Source organism: Vicia villosa, unplaced genomic scaffold (genome assembly GCF_029867415.1).
Source record: "Vicia villosa cultivar HV-30 ecotype Madison, WI unplaced genomic scaffold, Vvil1.0 ctg.002294F_1_1, whole genome shotgun sequence".
NCBI classification, from domain to species: domain Eukaryota; kingdom Viridiplantae; phylum Streptophyta; class Magnoliopsida; order Fabales; family Fabaceae; genus Vicia; species Vicia villosa.
The window spans coordinates 120,858-143,596 of NW_026705886.1; the positions used below are offsets into that span (position 1 = coordinate 120,858).

Below are 22,739 nucleotides of genomic sequence, written 5' to 3' on the forward strand. Positions count from 1 at the left end.
TCAACAACAACACATTCATAAGAAGTTAAGGAATGTGACATGCCAAAACACCTGATATGCCTGATAGGTTTATGCTCAAATGAGAGTGGTATTACTTGTTTTGTAAATGGATTGAAGAAAACTTGACATTCCAAGAAACCGTTAACTGCCACCAATAATAGCCAACCATCTTTTGAAAAATAAATTTATGAATTCCAACTCCTACCTTTATCTTGAGGAAAGTTTATGATGTATTTTTACTCGAGGCCATGCTTCGATTCACAAAAGTGAAGACATTGTTCTTTGAAAACACAAATAAAGGACACATGGAGTGATCGTCAAACCTTGACATTGACTTGGAAGAAGATGATCTCCATTGAATCGGTGGTGCGGCTAGACGAAGGAGTTTATTGCTAGCACGAAAATGAAAATAAGAAAACACATCATTAATATGTTTTGCAATCACTTCAACCACGTCTTGAGGAAGTAGAGATTCATTATGTGCAATATTAGTTGCATCCTTTAAATAAACTACATCACATGTCATTTTATTTTCTCTAATTTGTTCGTTGAATGTAGTATTCATCCTACAAAACATCTATAAATTATAATAAAACTAAAAGAATAGTCCTTGTATATAGGAGTAAAATATTTTTGAAACAAATTTGTCAAAATGTCAAAGTACCTGGTTTCTGGCATGAACCATCTTGAATAAGATATACTCTCTAAGAAATTAGAGAAACGCGAATAGGTCATAAGACAATTGTCTTTAATATTGTAAACATAGAAAAAATTGAAGTTCTCTAGGGTGATATAGATGCGGCCTCCTTTAGTTTCTGGATTACTTGCTTGACAAGCAAAGGCTGAATCAAGAATGCATATAAAGAATACTTTATCCTTGATACTTTGGACCTTTTCCCACACTTGTTAAGAACAATCAAATATGAAAACAAGAACTATAGTAACCCTACCCAGTACATGGAAAATTTCAATTCGAAATAGTACATTGTTTCATCATGACGTGAGGTGTGTAGTTGATTGTAAAGCCATTAAGTTGAAGTTTTTCAATAACTACCATACTAGAATGGTACGCTGCATAGACGCAACCGTTGCAGTAAACAGGGTTATCAAAATAGGTCACAAACGGATCTCGGCCCAGCATGGCTAAAACTCTCACAATTTGGTTATAAAAGCCCACTTTAATCCATTGTTGATCTCCAAGTTGATAGCAGAATAATGAAGAGGAGTGTGATGAAAGTAACTAAATGGAGCAGGTTTGATGATTGAAAATTCCTAAGTTATATAGTTTTCTTATTGATATTGTGGTTATAAGCAATTTATAAAATTTGTGGTTGTAGTAAAGGTGAAATTTATGATACTCATAAAATGTGTTGAGAGGGCTTGTATTTTGTAAGGAAGGGTGATTATTGTATTTTCTTTTACCTAACATGGGGAGTTTTGTGTTTTAGTTTGTTGTTGATATGAGTGGCAGTGCAATTATGGAGTTTTTTTTTTTAAGTTGTCGTGTTCATGTAGGGTTTTTACCGCGACATGTGTTATGATGACTGGGTCTATTTTACATGCCTATATTTTGGATGTGCCTCAACTCTTGTATGTCTTATGGTGTTGTTGCTGCCGAATTGCTGAATTATGGGTTTGCACATGTTAGTTCATGTCTCGCCCAAAACCAATTCTTCCTCCACTAATGTAGTTTGTGGTACTTTCTGATCAATCTTTGTTGCTAACAGAGTTGTCAAATGCGGCCGCGGTCGCCGCTATCCTGGCGCTCCGGTTGGGGTAGCCACCCACCGCGCAAGAACAAGGGTGCGGTTGCGCCAATGAATTGCGGCTGCATTCTCCGCTAGCATTGGTCGCGTGTCAAACCCGAGCAAAGCGGTTTGACTGATTTTCATTTTTTTCAAAAACTTTTTTTATGTGGATTTACAAATTTTTGAAGAAAAAAGAAGAGAAGATGTATAAGAGCAATATCAAAGAAAGCAGAATAGAAAGAGAAGATAAAGAGATAAAGGATAAGTGCTGATTATTTTTTATTGATAAAAAAGAGTTGAAAAGTTAAAAATAATTAATTTGTTCAATCTTATTAACATTACAACAACAGCTAAAAATAGTTGGATAGTTACTTAATAAAAACAATATTTAAGATACAGCTGTAAAATTAATTACGTACAACAGTAGTTAATTTGTTCCCTTACCTTCTCAATCAACTGTAAAACATTTACTCCTTCCGCCTTATAATAGGTGTTTTCTTTGAGAATTTCACACTTTTTAAGATAGTCATTAATTATGTTAATTTCAATTATAAAATGACTGTTATTTACTAAAATAACTTTATTAATAGTAGATAGTGAATTAGTTAAATGAATCGAAACACAATAAATAAGGGTAAGTTAATGGAAAAATAACAATAAATATAGTATTGATATTTAACATGGACAAATAATCTGAGACAAATAAAAATAGAAAAGAGGACACCTATTGTGAGACAGATGGTGTAATAAAGATATAATATTAATAGTAAAAATAATATATATTTGAACAAATAATTAAATCTTTAATCCATTAGTTTTATTTTATGGATTTAATGGATATGCACTGACAGTGTAAAATAGTTTTACACTGTCACCCAATAAAAAATCATCAATCTGCCATGTCATTAAAAAAATTAAAATAAAAAGGTAATTTATTTGAATACATGATTATAATTGGTTGACAGTGTAAAATTATTTTATACTGACAGAGCATCACTCATTTTCTCTTATTTTATTAATTTAATTTTTATAAAACATTTATGAGGATTGTGTTATTTTTATAAATTATTTATATATTTTATCTAAATTACAGTCATTTCTAAAAAGTCAACAAAATATATTTCACTATCTGCTATCCCGCTATTTTTATTTTTAAAGTCGGTCGTTCTGCTCCATTTTTTGTGATTAATAACTCTGATTGCTAATCTGCTATTGCTCATGATACTGGTAACTCGGATGTTTCTAGTAAATGTTTTCTTAACTATATATGATGTGAGATGTAATGTTTGATGTTATTATAATTGATTTATGTTGAATCAATATATTATATAGAAAAAATATAAATAACCATGTTTTTCATAAAAAAATACATAAAAACACATTTTTTTCCAAAAAATTTACCTGGATGGATAACTAGGTTTGGGGGTGTCCTACACATTGTGATGACTCATATGTGTTAGGTTTTTCCTATAAATATACCTCCATTCTCCCTTCACTTTTCACACATTTTCTCCACCGTTTTCTCATATTCTCTCTGATTTTTTTGTCATGACAGCCTTATCGATTTTTCAGAGAGATGGGCATGTTTGTTTCTCAGTTGTGATACCTCCGATCAAAATAAAATTTCGGAACATTCATTCTATGGACCATCTGAAGAGGTCGTTGATGCTCTAGTTAGACGGGGAGTACGAAGCTGGTGAAAGCATCAGAAGAATTTAGAGGTTGAGAATGAGCACGTAAATTATCATGGGAGAAATAGAATGTTGGTGGGATGAAGTTAATAATGACAATGATGCATGTGTCATGATGCATGAATCAGAAGACATTATTTTGACAGTTGTGATATCCTAAAAATGTTGTTGCATTAATGATGTCATTTTTTGTCTGTGTTGTTGTATTAATGATGTTATTTTCTTATATTCACAAACACTTCAATTTTTCATCTTCAAACAAGTCTTAAAGATTTCAAACATGTCCCTCCTTCTACCCATGGGTGAAACCCATAGAGGAACAAAGGCGGTCACTTTGTCATTTGTAAGTCCATACATCTATTACTTTATATACTGTTTCTTCCATACATCTATACTTATACATTGTTCATGCTCATTAATTTATATCTGATTTGTAGGATGTTTTCTTGATTCTCTTGTCGTTCTCACGGTTATGTTGACCCTGACCCGTTGACAGTGTCGTATATACAACGTGAGGGCTTCGGACATGTGACCAATATTTCCAACAACACCATCGATAAAAAATTCATAGTTGCCTTATTAGAACGACGAAGACCCGAAACCCACATGTTTCATCTTCCAATGGGTGAGTGTACAATCACACTAGAGGACTGTTGATGCAGTAAAACGGCAAGCAAAATATTGGAAGTATTTCGGGATTGAGTTTCATATACCCGTAAAATAATTAAACCTATTACTCAGTCTTATTCAACCTAAATTACTCTTCAATATCATCATGTATCCCTCACACAGAGGTTATGTCTAACACAAAGTGTGATATCAACTGTTTTGATCTCGTCGGTGATGTCTCGCGCAACTCAAATAACACGAAGGCATTAAGAGTCGATATCTACTATGAATACTAAGCCTAAATCTATCTCTAGAGTATATAACCTAGCAAATATTCATCCAAGAACAAGATTTGAGGAGTTTATGTCTAAAGCAACTCAAATCATAGCACAAAGCAAAAACAAGGATAAACATAAACATTGATTTGTAAAAGAGATTTTATACAATACCATGAGCAATAAATAGACATACAAACAAGGTATACTTATAAACAGACCCCAAAAAGATTAAGCTTACAAAGAGAAGAATGGAGAAGAAAACCAAATCTTTCATGGTGTCAATCACGAGCAAAGAAGCTTCGACTCCAGATCATCCAATTACAACCTCCAAATGTTGTTTTCTAAGCTTTAACATCAAAAGAATGAAGGTGATGAAGTTGGGGCTCAAAAATACCCAACACATGCCAAAAAAACTATTTTTTCCTATTTAATGAGTTTCAAAGTCGCAAGTCGCGCTTAGCCCGGTCTATGGGTGTTTAGCGCTCTCTCTGCTGAATTGAAAAAAATCAGCACTTGTTTTCGCCATAACCCGAGAACTGTAACTCTGATTTACGCCCGATTTGAAGCGTTGGAAAAATTATTCAATAATCTATTTAAAAATTCCTAAATATCAACCAAATTGATTATTTTTCTCATCTTTGTTTTGATCCTTATTCATTGATGAATTGCTAAAAATTGCATTCTTGAAGTTGTGCCTTCGGCTCTTATTACTCAATGCTCCAATTATGAATACCTACAAAAGAGATGAAAAACTATCCAACGATACATAAATAATCAAAAACAGAAATTATACACAATATGTACAAATCTAAATAAACGTGCAAATTCACGCACAAGTTGAGGAAAAAGAGACGATAAGTGCCATAAACTATATACGAAAATAACTACAATTTGACACTTATCAAGGACATCCACATGTTGCTGGGTCTCATGATTGAGGGAAAGAACTCCACATGTCTAAGGCTGTTTATACGAAAACGTGATATGTATCAACAAAACATAACATAAAATATAAATGACGTAAACACTATATGCAACAGAGCTAACAAATATAAAGTAAAAACTATATGGTAAAGTCGACCGTACGTCGTTAAGCTTAGTAATCTCAGCGAGAGACATAGCAACAACCTTAGAAAGAAACTTATTGAGTATTTTCAGAGCCCTGTGAGGAATGTTGAGAGTTACAAATTAGTTGTCCAGACACACTAACCAAAGCCTCTTTAGGGATGCTGCACAAAATTAAGCCTCTTTCACATATGTTTACACAACATAATTAGTTAACTACCAGAGAAGTGTAGACAATACATATTAACCATAATATACTTGTCTATAAACTACTTGATTTGAAGAAAATCAGTATTGAGGTAAAGCATGGTAACATTGTAGGTGTTTGTGACGGACAACGAAAACTTCCCTACATTAATGATTAGGCATAAGTGTGAGCAGTTAAAAGCATGGGCATTTTAATATAAACATAAATAATCGTCTTCCTTCACTTTTGCATATTGAAGCAAACCACTGTTGGACCAGCTGCATTGACCCGATCCTAAGTAAACTTGATGAATTGGTCGGCATACGACTCCCAAAGAGTGCAGTTGACAGTGTTGTTGCTATACAAAGAGCACATGATATTGATGCATGAAACCTGAAGTCAATTTACAATCAAGTGATAGTGTTGGTTGGGAGTAAATATACCTGAGGTCACATTGCACTAAATTAACTTGTTGTTTTTTCGCCCCTGATTGTGCTTGTGAAAATCTAATGCTATCAACCATTCCAATGACGTCTGCCAAAATTGATATAAGGTATTCAAGAGTACAACAACACATCAGCCACAAAGGTGTAAGCAAAACATGAACAAAATATGAACAAAGAAACTCAGTTATCTATCAGGGCATCTTTGACAAATCTTCCGGTGATGATATCTGATAAACTCGTAAACTTTATTGGTTTGGGTGGTATTTCGTGTATATCATCGTCACAAACGGATGTTCCTCCGGTAAACTTCACCATAAACTTGTGTGACGACGGTTTGAATGTCAACACATTAGGCTGAACTTTGAAGTTGGACACAGTGTAAGTATGGTCCACCAATAATTTGTCATAGAACGCATCCATCTGTGAAGTTGTCACAACCACATGAATATCATCACCCTGTGGTGCACACCAAAGTCAGTAACACACGAAATGATAAAGTAATAAAAACCAGAAACGACAAAATAACAAAAACCAACATTATCAAAACGGTGCAACGTAGAATACCATATAACACAAACAACCAAAACTCACAATTCAAGTAAACACAATAACAAAGAGTTACGAAACCTACGTCTTTGTCTATGAATATCATCTCAAAGTGCTCCTTGTTGTTGGAAACAACCGTCCACTTATGGTGCACCCTGACCGCCACCTTCCATAGCTCTTTATTGTCACTGATGTCGCAGATTCTCTCCAAAGGTTTAGCCATATCCAAAAGATAGAAGATGTTGCCGCAAGAGTGCAATAAAGATACAGAGAGGAAAAAGTGTTTGGGGTGAATGTTAGGTTTTTTTATAAGGTTTAAGCATGGGAGGTTGTAGAATGAAACCAATAGGGGAGGAATGAGACATGGAGAAAGAATTGATCTTGGGGGATGAGTGTGGGAATACCTGTGAAGGAGAAATAGTAACCACCTTGCTTATAAATAGAAATAGTTGGTTTGACTTAGTTTTAAAAGAGATTTTATTTATTAAAGAACTTTATTAACATTGAAACAAAGGAAATAGTAATGCTTAATGATAAGCATAGCCACGTGGAGGATTATTGATAAAAAGGGCAATTAAGATATTTAAATAACACCAACTTTTTTATATGATAGATTTATTTTGAGTTGAGATATAAGGGAGATGTTGTTTCAATTTTGTTTTTTTTTTTTACTCCTTGCAAAATGTATTAATAACAAAATGTAACCCTCCAGCTCAAACAAATCCATCGATTTATTGATTTGACAGCTTAAACGGTCAGATCACATTGATTTTGACCAAGACAATTTCGTATTTGGTCCTTTAACATTTCTAATTCGTCATACATTCCAGTTCACGACCTAATTGATTCAACATCTCTAATTAGTCCAAATTTTAAAACATTGTCTAAATCCACGACGTAGTACATTATATAGATTTAAATGTTAATGTAAATATTAATTTTATTAATACTCAATATTTAATATTTATTGTTGATTAAAAAATTATTAAAAATATTTTAGTTAAAAATAATGAATATATTGAAAATATTTTTAAAACGAATAAAAAAGAGCATATTAATCCAATTCATTTATTTTAATTTTTGAGAAAACCCAATTCAAATTCAAATTGAAAAAACCCTTTGTTCTTGTTACTATTTGCATCCAATCAAATTGAATCCCTTTGAATTTGAGAGTGAAAGCTGATTCCAGAAAGAACAACAATGGAAGTTCCGAAGGATCAAATCGCTTCTCTTCTCGAGAATGGACTCTACAGCTCCGCTCAGATGCTCGTAACCTATTTTTTTTTCTTTCCCTCTTTTTTTCTTTTTGTATTTGAAATTTGAATCTACACCAAAAATTGTTGCTTTTTGATTTGTATGTTTAGTTTAGTTTAATGGGTTTGATTGAAAGTTTGTGTTTTGAATAACAGGGTTGTTTTCTTGTTTCTTCACCTGCTGCAAATGCTGAATCCTCTCCTCATCTCAAAACTGAGAGCTTGGTATCTGCAAAGTTCTCCTTTTTTTTTTTTTTTATTTCAAGTTTTTGAATTTTCAATGTATGAGAAGTTCATTGAAGTTCTTATGGCATTTATTTATTTGTTTGTTTTGGTGCAGGTGCTACTTGGTGATTCATTCTACCGTGAAAGGGAGTACCGTAGAGCCATAGTAAGAGACTATGCTATCTCTTTCTTTTGAATATGTAGCTGGAAACCATGAACTTTTTTGATAAATAGCTCAATTAAGGGCTTATAGTTATAGCATACCAACTTATAGTCTAGCACCGACTCCTCTGAATAAAGGTTTGTCTAGTGACTAGCATGACACCAATACATGTGATTAGGTTCCGATTATTCTTTTATCTAGATTATTACTGGTGTCACTGTGGTGCCGTGTCTGTGATATTGTTAACCTTAAAGCTATGTGCCATTTTGACAAGCTTTCCTAGAGAGCTTACAGAAATAACTTGAAAACAACAGACATATCATAAGGTTTTTCCGTAAGCTCTCTCATATAGTTTGAGTGCAAATGTTAGTTGATAAACTTACATGCTAATTCAAACAGGTCCTTTTGCAATTTGCTTATGTATTTACTGTGTTTTCTTCAAACTTTTCTGTGATGAGTAATTAATTAATTTATTTTTGTTGAGAATGCTAAAGTCTTATCGGTTATGATTTTTTTCTGTTTCTGAACAGCATACATATAAGCAAGCTTTACAGTACTTCAAGATGATTCCCAAACAGAACATGTCATCTGCTCGAAGTTCATTATCGTCAAATAGGTCTTCTTCTCCAAATTCTTGCAATATAGCAGTAATTAATGAAAATGAGGTGAGATGTGTGTTGTGTTTATCTGATTCATGATAACTGGATTTGGCTTTTGATGTGGTTGTAAGGGGTTGCTTGTTCTTCAGATTGTTTATGATGTTTTCCTTTTCATTCTCTAATCTCTTTAACAGGTGAAGTTCAAAATTGCATCGTGTCATTGTTTTCTAAACGAGAACAAAGCAGCTTTAGTTGAGGTTTGTCTCTTCTCTTACTCTCCCCTTTTCATAGACTAGGCCCCTGTTTTGATAAACAACTTAATTAAGCACTTAGAACAGAAGTTCTTTTCATATAAGTGTTTATGTATGAGCTATTTCTATAGCAAAAGTCAAAGTAAAATCAATCAGTTTTTGTACAAGCTATTTTCATAAGCTATCACGGAGAGCTTATGGAAATAGGCTGAAAACAACTTATAGAAATGCTATAAGCTATTTTGATAAGCATCTCAAAACACTTACACAAATATGTACGCCAGGAGATGAACTCAAATAAGTTGATCCAAATAGGCTTTGGATTCAAGAGTGCTTAGTGCTTACGCATTAACTGTTTTTCAAAACTATGGATATATTATGATGCGAAGGAATGCCGATTCCTTGTGTATACGGGGATTATCTATGGAGATAGTTGGCCTTAAATAGCTGTATTCTGTATAATTTGTCAGTTCTAACTGGCAGTTTTTAATGGCAAGTAAAGGTTCTAATATTTTGTGTTATTTTATTGGTTTGTTTTCATTTTTCTTATTTCTCATGAGTTGTTTGTTTCACATTCACATCACAGATGGAAGGAATTCCAAGCAAAGCTAGAACTTTACCGATGAATTTGTTATTAGGAAAGCTATATCGATTTTCTAGACATAGTCGAGCTGCTGTTGCGATTTACAAAGAATGCCTAAGGTTTGTAACATACATTTGTCATATGTAGAATGAACCCGTGATACGACACCAGTAGCTGTCATGGATTCATTTTATAGTTTTATATTTGTCCTAATATGTCCACTAGCAATCTTATAAATGAACTGATAGCATTAGTTTGTGAAACACGTGTTTTTGATTGTTTGTTCATTCAGCAACATTACTTTTTGGCTGTTCTAGACATATTTTAAAATCAATTACAGACCTGTTGAGTACTTGTGGCCGTATTTCTATTAAATGTGTTATGTACTTGTGGAATTGTTTACTTGCTTTGAGCTATTCTTTCCTATATGCGAATATGCATCTTTCTTATGGTCTATCATTAATTTGCTACTGGGTTTTAAATTGGATTGTCTTTCTTTTTGCCAGACATTGCCCTTTTATACTTGAGGCTATCACTGCTTTATCAGAACTAGGATCTACTGCAAAGGACATAATTTCATTGTTTCCTCAGGTTTGTTGATAAAAGCATTTTATTTTGTTTTGCATACCTGAAGCTAATTAGAGATTCAGCCCTTGGCCACCCTCAGCATGAACCGTTGTTGGTCTGCTAGCGGGTAGGGCTCTTTTTAATAACTAATTACTTTTTATCATGAACTTTGGATCAGTTTGTAAGAATGCATTTTATTTAATTTGAAAGCGCTCCAAGAATATAATTGTTGCATTAACATTTCATTTCAGACTCTAAATAGAAGTGGGAGGGCTCCATTTGATCATATTGACTCGAGTCGTTGGCTTCAAGTAAGTTGTATATAGTAATTCAACTTAGAGATTTATGCTTGTTATGATAAATCGGTAATGTATAACCTTAATAAATAGCGCCATTCTTAGCCTGCATAGTGTATATGCCACATGGAATCCTCGAGGGCGGTACTCTTGGTTTTGTATGCATGACATGATGTGAGGGGATCCATTTGATTTGTTGATTTTGTAGACTTCCTAAGTACTTTTCTTTGTTGAGCTACATTATGAAACTTGTGGCAAGCCTACACCTTAAAACTTGAGCTTTTAGGAGAATTAATCTTAACATAGTAGCCTCTTTAACCTAATGGTCGATAGTTTGATCCTTGCCTCCCGCATTGTGCTTGCATAAATTGAATTTCAGTCTGCTTCAAGCCTTCAAGTTCAAAGGGCTTTTGCATGAGATGATATATTGGAGAAATAAACTATCATTCTTGAACTGCATCAAACAGCTTACGATTTTTCAGGATGGGTTTTCTTTTATCTTTTTATTTCTTTGAAAAAATGATAGTATCTAGAGCTTGTTTCGATCCTCCTGAACTATTGATCTCTTCCACTATTGAGTTTCCAAAATTTCAGGAATGAGTTTGTTTTTATTTTTAATTATTGGTTCACTCTAAATTAATATAAAGGATATAATAAGATATTTATAATATTCTAACAAGTTTATCCTGATTTTCCTCTTGTGCATTTCTTAGGTCAAAAGAATATCTTCAAATAACATTAATAATAAAATCCAACTATTTTTTTTATTTTGAGAATTAATATCGTCTGCCCATTTATTTTGCAATTGACCTGTATATGTGTAAACAAACACCACCATATCCAAGAGGGCCCTGAAACTTGGCAAATTCTGATTAATTTTTTATTTTTTCTTGCTAGCGCTATGTTGAAGCTCAGTGTTGCATCTCCTCAAATGATTACAAAGGTGAGATTTAACATCGTTTATGGGGGGTTGTATGATTCAATGTTTGCGTTGTAGTATACGATGTCATTGCTAAAATATCTGTTCAATGGGGATGCATAGCCCTTAGACCAATTTCTCTCACACCTTAAGTTTATGAAATCAGAAGACCTACTCTACATTGCTTACGTGACTCATTTTTTCAGCGACACCTTCTTGTTTATTAAAATATTCTACTTTGTAGTTTATTAGCTCATACTATTTCTATGGTGCGGGTACATGTAGTTTTACTCTGTTTCTGATTCTGGCAGGTGGCTTGGAATTATTTGCTGATCTTTTACAGCGTTTCCCCAATAATATACACTTAATACTTGAGATTGCAAAGGTGAATTGCTGCATTGATTATTACAGTGTTTCCCCAATTATATGTAGTTTTTTTGTGATAAAATATATGTAGGTTTTTTATACACAATGTCCTCAAATTGTTCATTTAACAATGTAAATTCTGATGTATATTGTAAATAAAGGTTGAAGCTATTATTGGAAAGAATGAAGAGGCCATTATGAATTTTGAGAAGGTAATGGGACTATAGTGTATTATGTTGATAAGTTGAATTGTTGCTTCCCGTCCCGCTTCTTTGAATGTGTTTACTGAGCTTAAACTTGTAACTTGGCAATTACAGGCTCGATCAATTGATCCATATGTCGTAACATACATGGATGAGTATGCAATGCTTCTAAAGCTGAAGTCTGATTATTCTAAGCTGAACAAGTTAGTACATGATTTATTGAATATTGATCCTGCAAGACCAGAGGTTTTTGTGGCACTTTCTGTTTTATGGGAAAGGAAAGATGAGAAAAGAGCATTATCATATGCTGAGCAGGTTGGTAGTTTTATTTGATGAGGATGAATTGAACTATTTTATCTTTTACAAAATTGCTTACAATTGACTGACTATTTTGTAATTAGAGCATTCGGATTGATGAGAGGCATATACCAGGGTACATAATGAAGGTAATAAAATTGTTTTAGTTTAAATCAAAATTGGTGTCTATTGACTATAATTTGACAAAGCAAGTATTGTGAATTTTATTTGACAAGTGGAGTTTATTTAGGGAAATCTGTTATTGACAATGAAACGAGCAGAAGCAGCCGTGTCCGCGTTCAGAGGAGCCCAAGAATTGAGACCTGATATACGCACATATCAAGGTTTGTTTTGTACTTGAAAATGCTAATTATGGAATTGTAAAATTTACAGATTTTGACATCAATCTGATTTTTCCAGGTTTGGTTCATACATATTTGGCGCTCTCTAAGATTAAAGAGGCTTTATATGCTTCTAGAGAGGCAATGAAAGCAATGCCTCAATCTGCAAAGGCTTTAAAATTAGTCGGTGATGTGCATGCCAGTAATTCGAGTGGGAGAGAAAAGGTCACTTGTCAACTTTTTAAGATTTAGTATCTATAAACTACTATCATAGTTTTCTTATGTGTGAAACTTAATGCATTCATCATACAGGCTAAAAAATTCTATGAGTCTGCATTAAGACTGGAACCTGGTTATCTTGGAGCAGCACTAGCATTGGCTGAACTCCATGTTATTGAGGGCCGAAATGGAGATGCCGTGTCTCTACTTGAGCGATATCTTAAAGACTGGGCTGATGACTCTCTTCATGTGAAATTAGCACAAGTTTTTGCTGCCACTAATATGCTGTCGGAGGCTTTGTCGCATTATCAGGCTGCATTAAGGTTGATCTCATATTCTGTAAACATCTGTCACGGCATGGTGCATTTTTTTAGTTTGGCATCATTTGGGTTGATTTGGCTTCATCATGGAGCCTGGACTTTATATCCCAAAAATATAATATCATGACAGTGTTGGATCATATTGAAATAAACCTTTTCTCTCGTCCTTTTATGCAATAAAGTTCTTCATATTTAACAATTTATCCCATCCTTGTAGTTAAGAATATCCATGTGATATGCCTTAATGTTTATGATGTTTTCATGTTTCTTAACATTTTTTATATTAAATGGCAGGTTAAATCCCCAGAATGAAGCAGCAAAACGGGGTTTAGAGCGTTTAGAAAAGCAAATGAAGGTTTACTCTTTATATTAATTCACTTTTCACACTCGGAAAATCATATTTCTCTCAACTTCCAATCACACATTATTTTAGTTTTTGTCTGAAATAGACGCATGTGAAATTTGATTGACTAACATTAAAATTTGATTGGCAATTTTTTGATTTTGCATCTGTTCAGGGAGTAGATCCTGATGCACCTGAAGAAGACGAAGACAATGATGTTGAAGATGGTGATGGAGATCAAGACGAGACCGAACTTCTGTGAGTATCGATATTCAAACGAAGAGAAAAGCACCCCTGAAATAGTATATAATGTTTTGAGATAGGCTTAGCAGTAGGATTGATGACAATCACCTCGGCATCCTCTAAGGAAGGAAGGTTAAACTGTCTTACTACCGCAAAAGTTCACATCAGAAAACTAAGAGTTTTATCACTGTGAACTGTTGCATCTGGTAACCGCATGTATATGGAATGCACGGTTATGTATCTGTTGTATCTGTAAGATATATGATTAACAATGTTTGGTCACAAGTTTAGTTGCAGTGAAAAATACATACAATTTTCTTTCTCCAGCCTTGTAAAACAATTGCTTATTGAACTCTTAACATTTATTAGGTTCTCTCTTTCTTCTGTATAACTCAACTAAAAAAATAATAATGATTTCAATAATTGTGCTTTGAACCTAGTTGCATAATCCTTATAAATAATTATTCCTGTTTTTTGTCTTTTAGTATTTTAGTTTTACAATGTTGTTAATTTATTACTCAATATTACGCACCATTACAAAACATCGATTACTATTGTTAAATTAAATACATCATGATTCGATTACAGTTACAGAACAATGAACTATAAACTAATATTTATTTAACTGTTTCAATGAAACTCTGTGGACTCAATCTTGTCACATTTGATTTGTGTGACCAAAGGACAATTCCAGTAATAATGCAGTAACACTGCATATTTGGAGGATGTCCAAGTCTTCAATGCCATCCTCAAAATGCACTTCCCTTACAAGTGCTTTGTCTGTTCATTTTTGGTTTGCTGAAATTATATTTGACCATTGGGGCCACCTCACTACACATGAAAAGGTTTCCTCGGAGTAGGGGCTCGATTTTCCATCGACTGCAGTCTCTGTTTGAGGTGAAAAACTTCAACCTATGCAGCCAACAACGATTGCAACCGAGTTTAATAAATCCAATGTAAGGTAAAAACATCAAACATTATGACAAGAAAATCAAATATTTGTAATCAATCTAAGAATGTACCTGTAACTGGAATGCCCTGGCTCTTTCTCCTGCAAGAACTCCTCTTGTAGACTGCAATTCCTACTAAGAGTTTACTCGGTCAATACTAGCATTTTGCAGGCATACAAATAATACCATAAAATGGAAAGTCATACATACCTTTTGTGTATCATCTAAAATAGCCTTGAGGAAAGCCACATCATGTTCGAGCCTTACATTGTCAGAATGAACAATGTCAGATAGGTTGTTAGCCTCTTCTTGAGCTAACTCTGCACCAACCAGCTTCTCTCTCAGTAATTCAATTTCCTTTAGTGCGTCGGTCATTTTTTTATCCATCTCTTGCTTGCTTTTAGAAGCGGATGCTAAATTTTTCTCAGCAGCTTCTTTGAATTCTAATGAAGCTGCCAATTGTGCCTCCAGAATGCCAAATTTTCTTGTTAGGGAGGTCAATTTAGTTTCATAACAATTATATATATTTGAAGCAGTAGACAGTGTTCCTGATTTAACGTTTTCATGGAATGACTCGTGATCACTTTCTAACATGGTATTTCCATAACCTAGATTTCTTCGAATCAAATCTCCCGATAATAAAACCTGTTCCTCCATGTTGATTTTGGCTTCTCTTGTGTTCATCTGATGTCCGGTGTCATTTTGGTTTGTTCTTTGATCTGCCACCTGAAGTATATGCAGAAAGGTGGTAGAAAAATGCTATTGTGATTTATTCATCAGGCAAAAATGATTAAACAGAGAGATTACAGTAAAGTCTTTTGTTTTACCCGAGGGAAAGAGCTTTCATCTTCGGAATGCTTGTCACCCCTATCATCTACATTGAATTCTAAATCAGGATCAAATTGACTGTGAAGGGAGATGTTGGTAGAGATAGAACCAGAATCTTGTACAGACAGAGCTTCTGACAGAGATTTCCTTTCAGAACCATGTTCAATTGCAGATATTAGATTTTGTCTAACAATAGAGTCGATGAAACGCTGGGAAGAGTCATTTCTATGTTGACTGGATGATGAATGTTTTTCAAGTATAGATCCTGAACCTTTGGTGGTAGTTGGATGTCTTCTGGAAGCAGATTCATTTTTTTCTGTCTTCAACACTTCCACCTGTCACAGCCAAGAAAAATAAGGTTAAAACCCAAAAGTTCAACTAAGAGAAAACTCATACTCATACTCATACAGGTTCTTTAAACATTTGTTAAACCTGATTTGATGCCTCTTTTTTGGATCCCCCAAATGCAACAAGAAAGTCATTTTCCTTGTGCTGCACAAGGACCAAGCTAAATCCCTGCCAATACAACAGAAATCATAAGTATGCTTTCAAATAATCTTATACATTGAGGAAAATCACTGTTCAGTGTTAATGAGTGCATAAACGTGCAATTAACAGCTCGAGGCTAGCAATAGATGAATGATACGTGAAAAGAAAGATAAAATAATGTTTACCTTGTTGGTAGTGATAGAAGAAGGAGGTGATGCAATTTCTAGAAACCATTCACTTTTTTTAATATCATATATCAAAGTTTCTCCATGTCCTGCAAATATAGAATAGAATAGAATAAATTGCAGAGACTAAGTTCTTTGCATGTTAATATATACAATCATTTTCACTATTCCTCCTTGTAGTTAGTATTGAAAGGAAAAAAAATAAAGAAATGAGAGATATGAGCAAATTCTTGTGGCTGTATTAAAACATACGTTTTTTCCTGCTTCCACCACCTGCAATATACCACTTTGTGCCGCATAAAACACCACAGCAACCAGCTCTCGGTGATGGATGGAAACCACGCACCTTTATTCTTGACCATGCCATCTGAAATCAGCTCATTATGCAATGAATGAATATTTAATTCGCATATTGGAAATGTTATGATATGACTATATGGAGAGCTCACACACCGTTTCAAAGTCGAGAGAGTACAAGTCATTCAACGTCCTAGATTTTGATACTCCTCCAAATACAAAAAGAATTTTACCATTGTAAAGAGATGTGACATGGTTGCATCTCGGAGAAGGTGCTGTTCCCCTGCAAATAATATACTCTTTCAGGTATATGCAAACATTCATATAAGGTTTTTCTAAGTAGATACTAATTCCATCAAAATCAAAACTTAACTTTTAGTTTCCGACTTTTTCTAAACAAATAATAAAAAATATATTCATAAACACTTACGTGCAATGAAGTGGAAGCCATGTCAAAGACTTGAGATCAAACATATGTAGATCATTCAATTTCCTCTTTTTGCAATCTTCTCCCCCAAACAATATCAAAGTAGAGTTAGCCCTAACAATTGTATGACCACTGCGAGCAGTCTGCCAAGAACAAAATCTTTGGTCAGAACTTCCTAAAGAGATTTCAGTGGACGAAATCAAATTCTGATTTATCGGTAGTCCATGTAATAGTTTATTTGTCTACATTTATCATATATTGAGTATTCTGATAGGGCATGATATGCAAACCGCAATCGAAAAAGGATATGTCGTAACACATGCATTATGCAAATCTAAAGAAACAATCCCCAAGACCAACTGTCTACACTACAGAACAGATATTTCCACTTTGAATATTCCTACCGGTATGTCTCCCTTTGCTTCCATGAGTGACCAGCACTCGGTCTCTGTGTCAAACGCCCATACTACAAAATCCGAAAAGCACAGTTAGAAGAACTCCACAGCATGAATCAGGACATTGCTATTACATATGCAAATGACATGGGGTTGAACCAGAAATTTTGTCGCTTCCAGGGTCTGTTTTCCCTCCAATAAGGAGTGCCTTTTTTCCCCAAGAAACCTAGTCAAAGTTGAAGGTCACAAAATTTTAATATCATATACAAATTGGAAAACTAACGTCAATTCTGAATGAAATTTGACTTGTAGCATTAGTAATCATCTCTACCAGCCTCAATTTACAGACATGTTATTGGGAACAAGTTCATGAACTTTTCATCTTGACAGACATGTTATTCCATGTCTACGATGAGAGCATTGTGCCATTATCAAAGTCACTTAATTTAAAAGAATTAAACATATCAGAATTCAGACAATTACAGCTAAATGCGTATATTTAAATGTACCAAACAATGACCCTTGCAAGCTGGAATCTGTAACGGAAGACTACTTGGTGACAAGTATAGCTTGGAGGACACTGTGGTCCATGAAAATGTGTCAAAATTTAGAACCTGCCAATATAATGAATAGTATGTTGATGTGATGAACCAACCACCAAATAATAATGCTCATATAGAAACAACAATCTCTCAATCATAAATTTTCCAATTCCAAAATTAGAAATGTTCCCTCACTCACCTGCACGTCATCTAACAATCCATTCCCAGATTCACCACCAACCGCAATCATCTTATTCTCAATGACACATGCTGCATGCTATTCCAATGAATAATAATAGTTCATTAGTCAGTACTTTGACATAACAACTCATAAGTCACAACACTTCTACAAAGTGACCTATTATGTATGGATAATATTCCAAATAGCTCTATTTGGACAAACAACTTAATTAAGTGCTTATCATACAAGTGTGCTTATGAATATGTTCCTTCTATGATAAAAGATGATACAAAGTCAAACTACTATCTTATGAATTATAAGTTAAGTTGTCTTTTCGAAAACTATCCTAAAGAGCTTACAAAAATAAGTTAAAAACTGGTTATAGAAACGTCATAAGTTGTTTTTGTAAGTTCTTCCAAACAGTTTCATAAATGTTTATACCAATAGATTAACACATACTATAAGTTAGTTAATCAAAACATACAATGAAAACAAAAAGAATCATATAAATATAATTGCATACATAGGATCTAGGAACGGGCTTATCTCCTGCAATTGACAACACCATCCAATTCTCTGAACTACCTGATGCACAATTACTTATCTCAGGTGCAGTAGATGAAACTTGATAGTCAATTTCCTCAGAAGAAGAATGACCACTAGTCCCGGCAACTCCGTCACCCTGAAAGAAGCTTAAAACTTATTAATAACAATATTAATGTATGTTTCAAATTCAATTTCACACAAAGAATGAAGCTGAACAAAAACCTCACATTAGAGTTTCCATTTCGTTTAGGGTGCCTAATAGGAGTTCTAGTTCCTTGTGAAGTGTCAGAAAGCTGAACCTTCTTCACTCTATCAAAACAATAACACATCAATCACAGACATCAAGCAATCAATAAACTAGTGAAGAAAGAGAAAAAACTTATGAATCTTGACCTTCCAAGTTTCTTGTGCTTGCGAGAGAAGCCAAACATTTTTAGAACTTAATCTTGAAACCTGAAATCAGAGATAGGTTCAAGTACATTAGAGAGAAAACCTGAAAAATCACAGTTAGTGAAGAAGAAGAAGAAGAAGAAAAAGAAACAATCCCAGAACACTACACACAAAGATTGTTAGTTTTGATTTGGGGAGAAAAAGGAATATTACTAAGGTTGGAAAACTGGAAGTCAACCATGGCTCAAAATGGTTAGAAAACAAGACAACAACATTGTGTTAGTTAGTTAGTGACAAGGAATCTCGCGGAGTAAAATGTCGGTGTTTGGTGTCAATTGGTTATAAGGAAGAGGTTGGAAAGTAAAAAGGAGAGAAATGTAAAGGGCAATAATGGGTTTGGGGACGACAAGAGATATCTCGGTTGAAAATCCCAACAATAACACAACGGGCATCAGCTGAAGGAAGAGGTTAGGGGATAGGTACATGTGTGTGTGGGGTTACATGTGCATTGGTGGGTGTGTCAGTGTGGGGGATCTGCATGCATACATGCGCGGGTCAGGAGGTGTCTTGAGTCATTTGTCAGAGGGGCAGTGTGACCGAGTGAGAGTGATGAATAGAGTAAAGGGTGCGCACATTTATCTAAAACAAAAATTAGGTAGAAGTTACTCATATTAAAAACAATAGATAAATGCTAACATGTGCCCCAAGGGTACAAGTTAGCAAGATTCTAAATAATAAATAAATGTTAGACAATTCTCGTCAAAGTAACTATTGGTGATTGTCAGAGCGGTGATTGATAGTTGTTAGAATGATAGATGATGGTGGTGAATGACAATGGTTAATATAGTACTCTTTATGTCCCATAATGAGTGATCATTTGGAATAAAATGATGTCTCAAAATGAATGACTTATTTCAATTTTCAATACACAATTTTCAATTTTACCCTCTAATTAATAAAAATTTCATCATTCCCAATACATAATAAGGGTATTAAAGTAAAAATATTATTCTCTCTCTTGCTTTTAACCACTTTTCTTAATATGTACGAAATGGTGGGCTGAGGCACTTATTGTGGGACGGAGGGAGTAGTTTCTAGTGGTGGGAATAATAGTTGATGGTGGTGATTGATAGTGGACAAAGTGGTGGTTAGATTGATGAACATAGGTGCATGAAGTGACAATCAACGATAATCATAGTAATGATTGACAGTAGTCAGAGTGGTAGTTGATAGTGATCAGAGTATATATCATATGTAAATAAAGCGGTGATAGAAGGTGGTCATAGTGGTTATTTAAGTGGAGGTTAGACGTGGTCAAAGTGGCATTGGATGATGAATATTGTGATGGTTTGAGTAGTTATTAATAACTGTTGAAAATGTAGTTCATGGTGTCGAAACACCTAGTGTTGTCGAAACACGTAGTGTTGTCGAAACATCAAAGCAGGTTGCTCGACGGGATTTTGACTCGGGCCTATTTTTGTAGTTAATAGAATTAGGTATTTTGAACTTTTGTATTTTGGACTTTGACTTAGAGAACAAGCAAACCCAAAATTTATAAATTGGGAGTAACCCCTATTATTGTATATGACACCATTGTTGTTGAAAAATTAAATAATATTCACAGTTTGTGAGCAGAGAGTAACTTTGCAGATATTCATCTTCTTCCCCTATTTTCTTTAAAACCCTAATTCACCTTTCTTCTCTAATTCACATTTTCTTTCTTCTTCTATTAAAATTGATGCGCAGAATTATCTTGCAACCAAGGTTGGTTGAACCACTTGAGTGAATAGTGAAGAACAAGTGATTTTGATCGGTTAATTGAATCTTATTCATAAAGATTGATTTGGAATTACTCAAAGTTTTGGGTTTAATTCTAACATATGGTATCTAGAGTACTGGCTAAGCGACTCGTGGGAAGAAAAACATGATGGCGATGAATCATCCAAATAGGAATTTTCCAACGAGTCTTCCGATTATGAAAATTGACAACTATGAGAATTGGTGCAAGCAGATGAAGGCTCTTTTCTCTTGTCAAGATCTTTGGGATCTTGTGAAATAAGGAGTAACACCGCTCGCAGAAAACAAAACAGATGAAGAAAATGCCACACACAAAGAATTGTAGAAATGTAAAGGGCAATAATGGGTTTGGGGACGACAAGATATCTCTGTTGAAAATCCCAACAACAACACAATAGTCAATAGGCATCAGCTGAAGGAAGATGTTAGTAGATGGACTCACTTAGTAGATACTAGAAAATCCCAACAACAATACAATGGGCATTCCCCGTCTCGTCCGCACTTTTGTGTGTGAGGTGGAATAAGATTTTAAGTCTGCACGCTCAACTATATCTGTCTTGTCTTGCTTTATTTTTATGAGCTTTTATGGAGCGGGTTTAAACGGGACGGATATGCCCGTTTATCATCCCTAATTTTATAACATGGAGTTTATTTAGAAGTTGAATTTGAATTGTTGTATTTGTCGGGTGCATTTTTATTTATCACGTCCATGAGTTTATAGTGTTGTTTTATATTTCAATTTAAATGGTGTAAGTAGAGCTTAGAGGAAAAAAATTTAAATAACAGTTTAAAAAAAAATTACCAAAAAAACAAGTTTTTCTGAAAATTTACCAAAGTGTCTAGGTTTCGCAGGACCCCCTAGAGTATGCGCCAAATGAATTGGCGCATTCGTAAAAAAATTAAGTGTATGCGCCAAATGGTTTGCCGCCAATGTGTCACCCACATTAGGTTAGCCAAATGGTTTGGCGCCTATGTGGGTGTTTTTTTTCTTTTTTCTTTTTTTTTTGACTTTTTACACTAATGAGCCAAATGAATTGGCTAATTCAAGAAAATTTTATACCAATGCGCCAAATGATTTGGCGCATACTCCAGGGGGTCTGCAAAACCTAGACACTTTGGTAAATTTTCTTAAAAAACTTATTTTTTTTGTAAACATTGTTATTTAAATTTTTTTTTTTTTGGAGCTTAGACATGTAATGAGTGTTTGGTGTTAGGAATTGGCAGTTGTGTAAGAGGTACATAAGAGCACCCACATCCATACTACTCATGTGGGTGGTATAAGTGGGTCCCATCTAATATAATATATTACTTCACACATCTCAATTATTTAAACCATCTAACTATATTTTCTAAATATCCATACTACTCATTTATGGGTCCCACAAAATATACATTATATTTCAAATTTATATTTTGTATTAATATATAAAATGTATAATTGAAATAAATTAAATTAATTATATCAAAATGCATAAAAAACAATACATATAATAAATAAAAATATTAAAAAAATAAATAACAAAAAAATTAAAAAATATGAAAATATATTAAATAACATACTACATGACACAAAAATTATACCAAAATACAAAATATAAAAACATAAATATTAAAATAAACTATTAGCATAAAATATAATAAACGTTTAAAATAATTTCTAATTCTGGTTATTTTCATGTCCAAAACGTTCCCATATGTGTTCTATCAAGTCTTGTTGAAAGTGTCGATGAATTTGTTTATCGCGAATATGATGTCTTCTACGTAAGAATTCTTGAAAATCATTATTAGAATCGTCTGCTGGTGCAGTCAGATCATTGCCCAAATGATCATAAGAATAATCAAAATTGCCACCATATGTCGCACGTTCATCTTCAACAATCGAATGCATTTTGTTGATTTGGAATAAATGATGGAATGCCACAATTTTGCATGAAATTGGACCAAGAATTAGGGT

At 33.9% G+C, this 22,739-nt stretch overlaps 2 protein-coding genes across 5 annotated transcripts; one reads left to right on the plus strand and one right to left on the minus strand.

The window, feature by feature from the left end:
* Positions 1 to 7,661: 7,661 nt before the first annotated feature.
* On the plus strand, positions 7,662 to 14,189 carry LOC131638375 (anaphase-promoting complex subunit 7). The gene is made up of 18 exons (XM_058908936.1): positions 7,662 to 7,839; positions 7,980 to 8,048; positions 8,164 to 8,214; positions 8,742 to 8,876; positions 9,005 to 9,067; positions 9,648 to 9,763; positions 10,151 to 10,235; positions 10,463 to 10,522; positions 11,405 to 11,450; positions 11,738 to 11,811; positions 11,954 to 12,004; positions 12,110 to 12,310; positions 12,397 to 12,441; positions 12,543 to 12,636; positions 12,713 to 12,858; positions 12,946 to 13,175; positions 13,467 to 13,527; positions 13,691 to 14,189. Exons 1-18 carry the CDS (start codon positions 7,771 to 7,773, stop codon positions 13,775 to 13,777), a joined length of 1,683 nt encoding a protein of 560 aa, XP_058764919.1. The 5' UTR covers positions 7,662 to 7,770; the 3' UTR covers positions 13,778 to 14,189.
* An 18-nt stretch (positions 14,190 to 14,207) lies between these two features.
* LOC131638374 (acyl-CoA-binding domain-containing protein 6-like) lies at positions 14,208 to 19,612 on the minus strand. Of its 4 annotated transcripts, none has more exons than XM_058908935.1 (17): positions 19,535 to 19,612; positions 18,992 to 19,051; positions 18,826 to 18,907; positions 18,576 to 18,734; positions 18,071 to 18,148; positions 17,839 to 17,943; positions 17,489 to 17,555; positions 17,339 to 17,400; positions 16,938 to 17,077; positions 16,664 to 16,790; positions 16,463 to 16,577; positions 16,211 to 16,299; positions 15,969 to 16,052; positions 15,536 to 15,871; positions 14,919 to 15,434; positions 14,781 to 14,840; positions 14,208 to 14,670 (listed from the first exon to the last, which is right to left on the minus strand). In XM_058908935.1, the coding sequence occupies exons 2-17, from the start codon at positions 19,027 to 19,029 to the stop codon at positions 14,590 to 14,592; spliced, it is 2,139 nt and encodes a 712-aa protein (XP_058764918.1). In that variant the 5' UTR covers positions 19,030 to 19,051; positions 19,535 to 19,612; the 3' UTR covers positions 14,208 to 14,589. The 4 variants fall into 4 exon arrangements, 3 of the variants coding, with proteins under 3 accessions (XP_058764918.1, XP_058764916.1, XP_058764917.1); XM_058908933.1 differs by lacking the exon at positions 19,535 to 19,612 and adding an exon at positions 19,202 to 19,528; XM_058908934.1 differs by lacking the exon at positions 19,535 to 19,612 and adding an exon at positions 19,160 to 19,528.
* Positions 19,613 to 22,739: the final 3,127 nt, after the last annotated feature.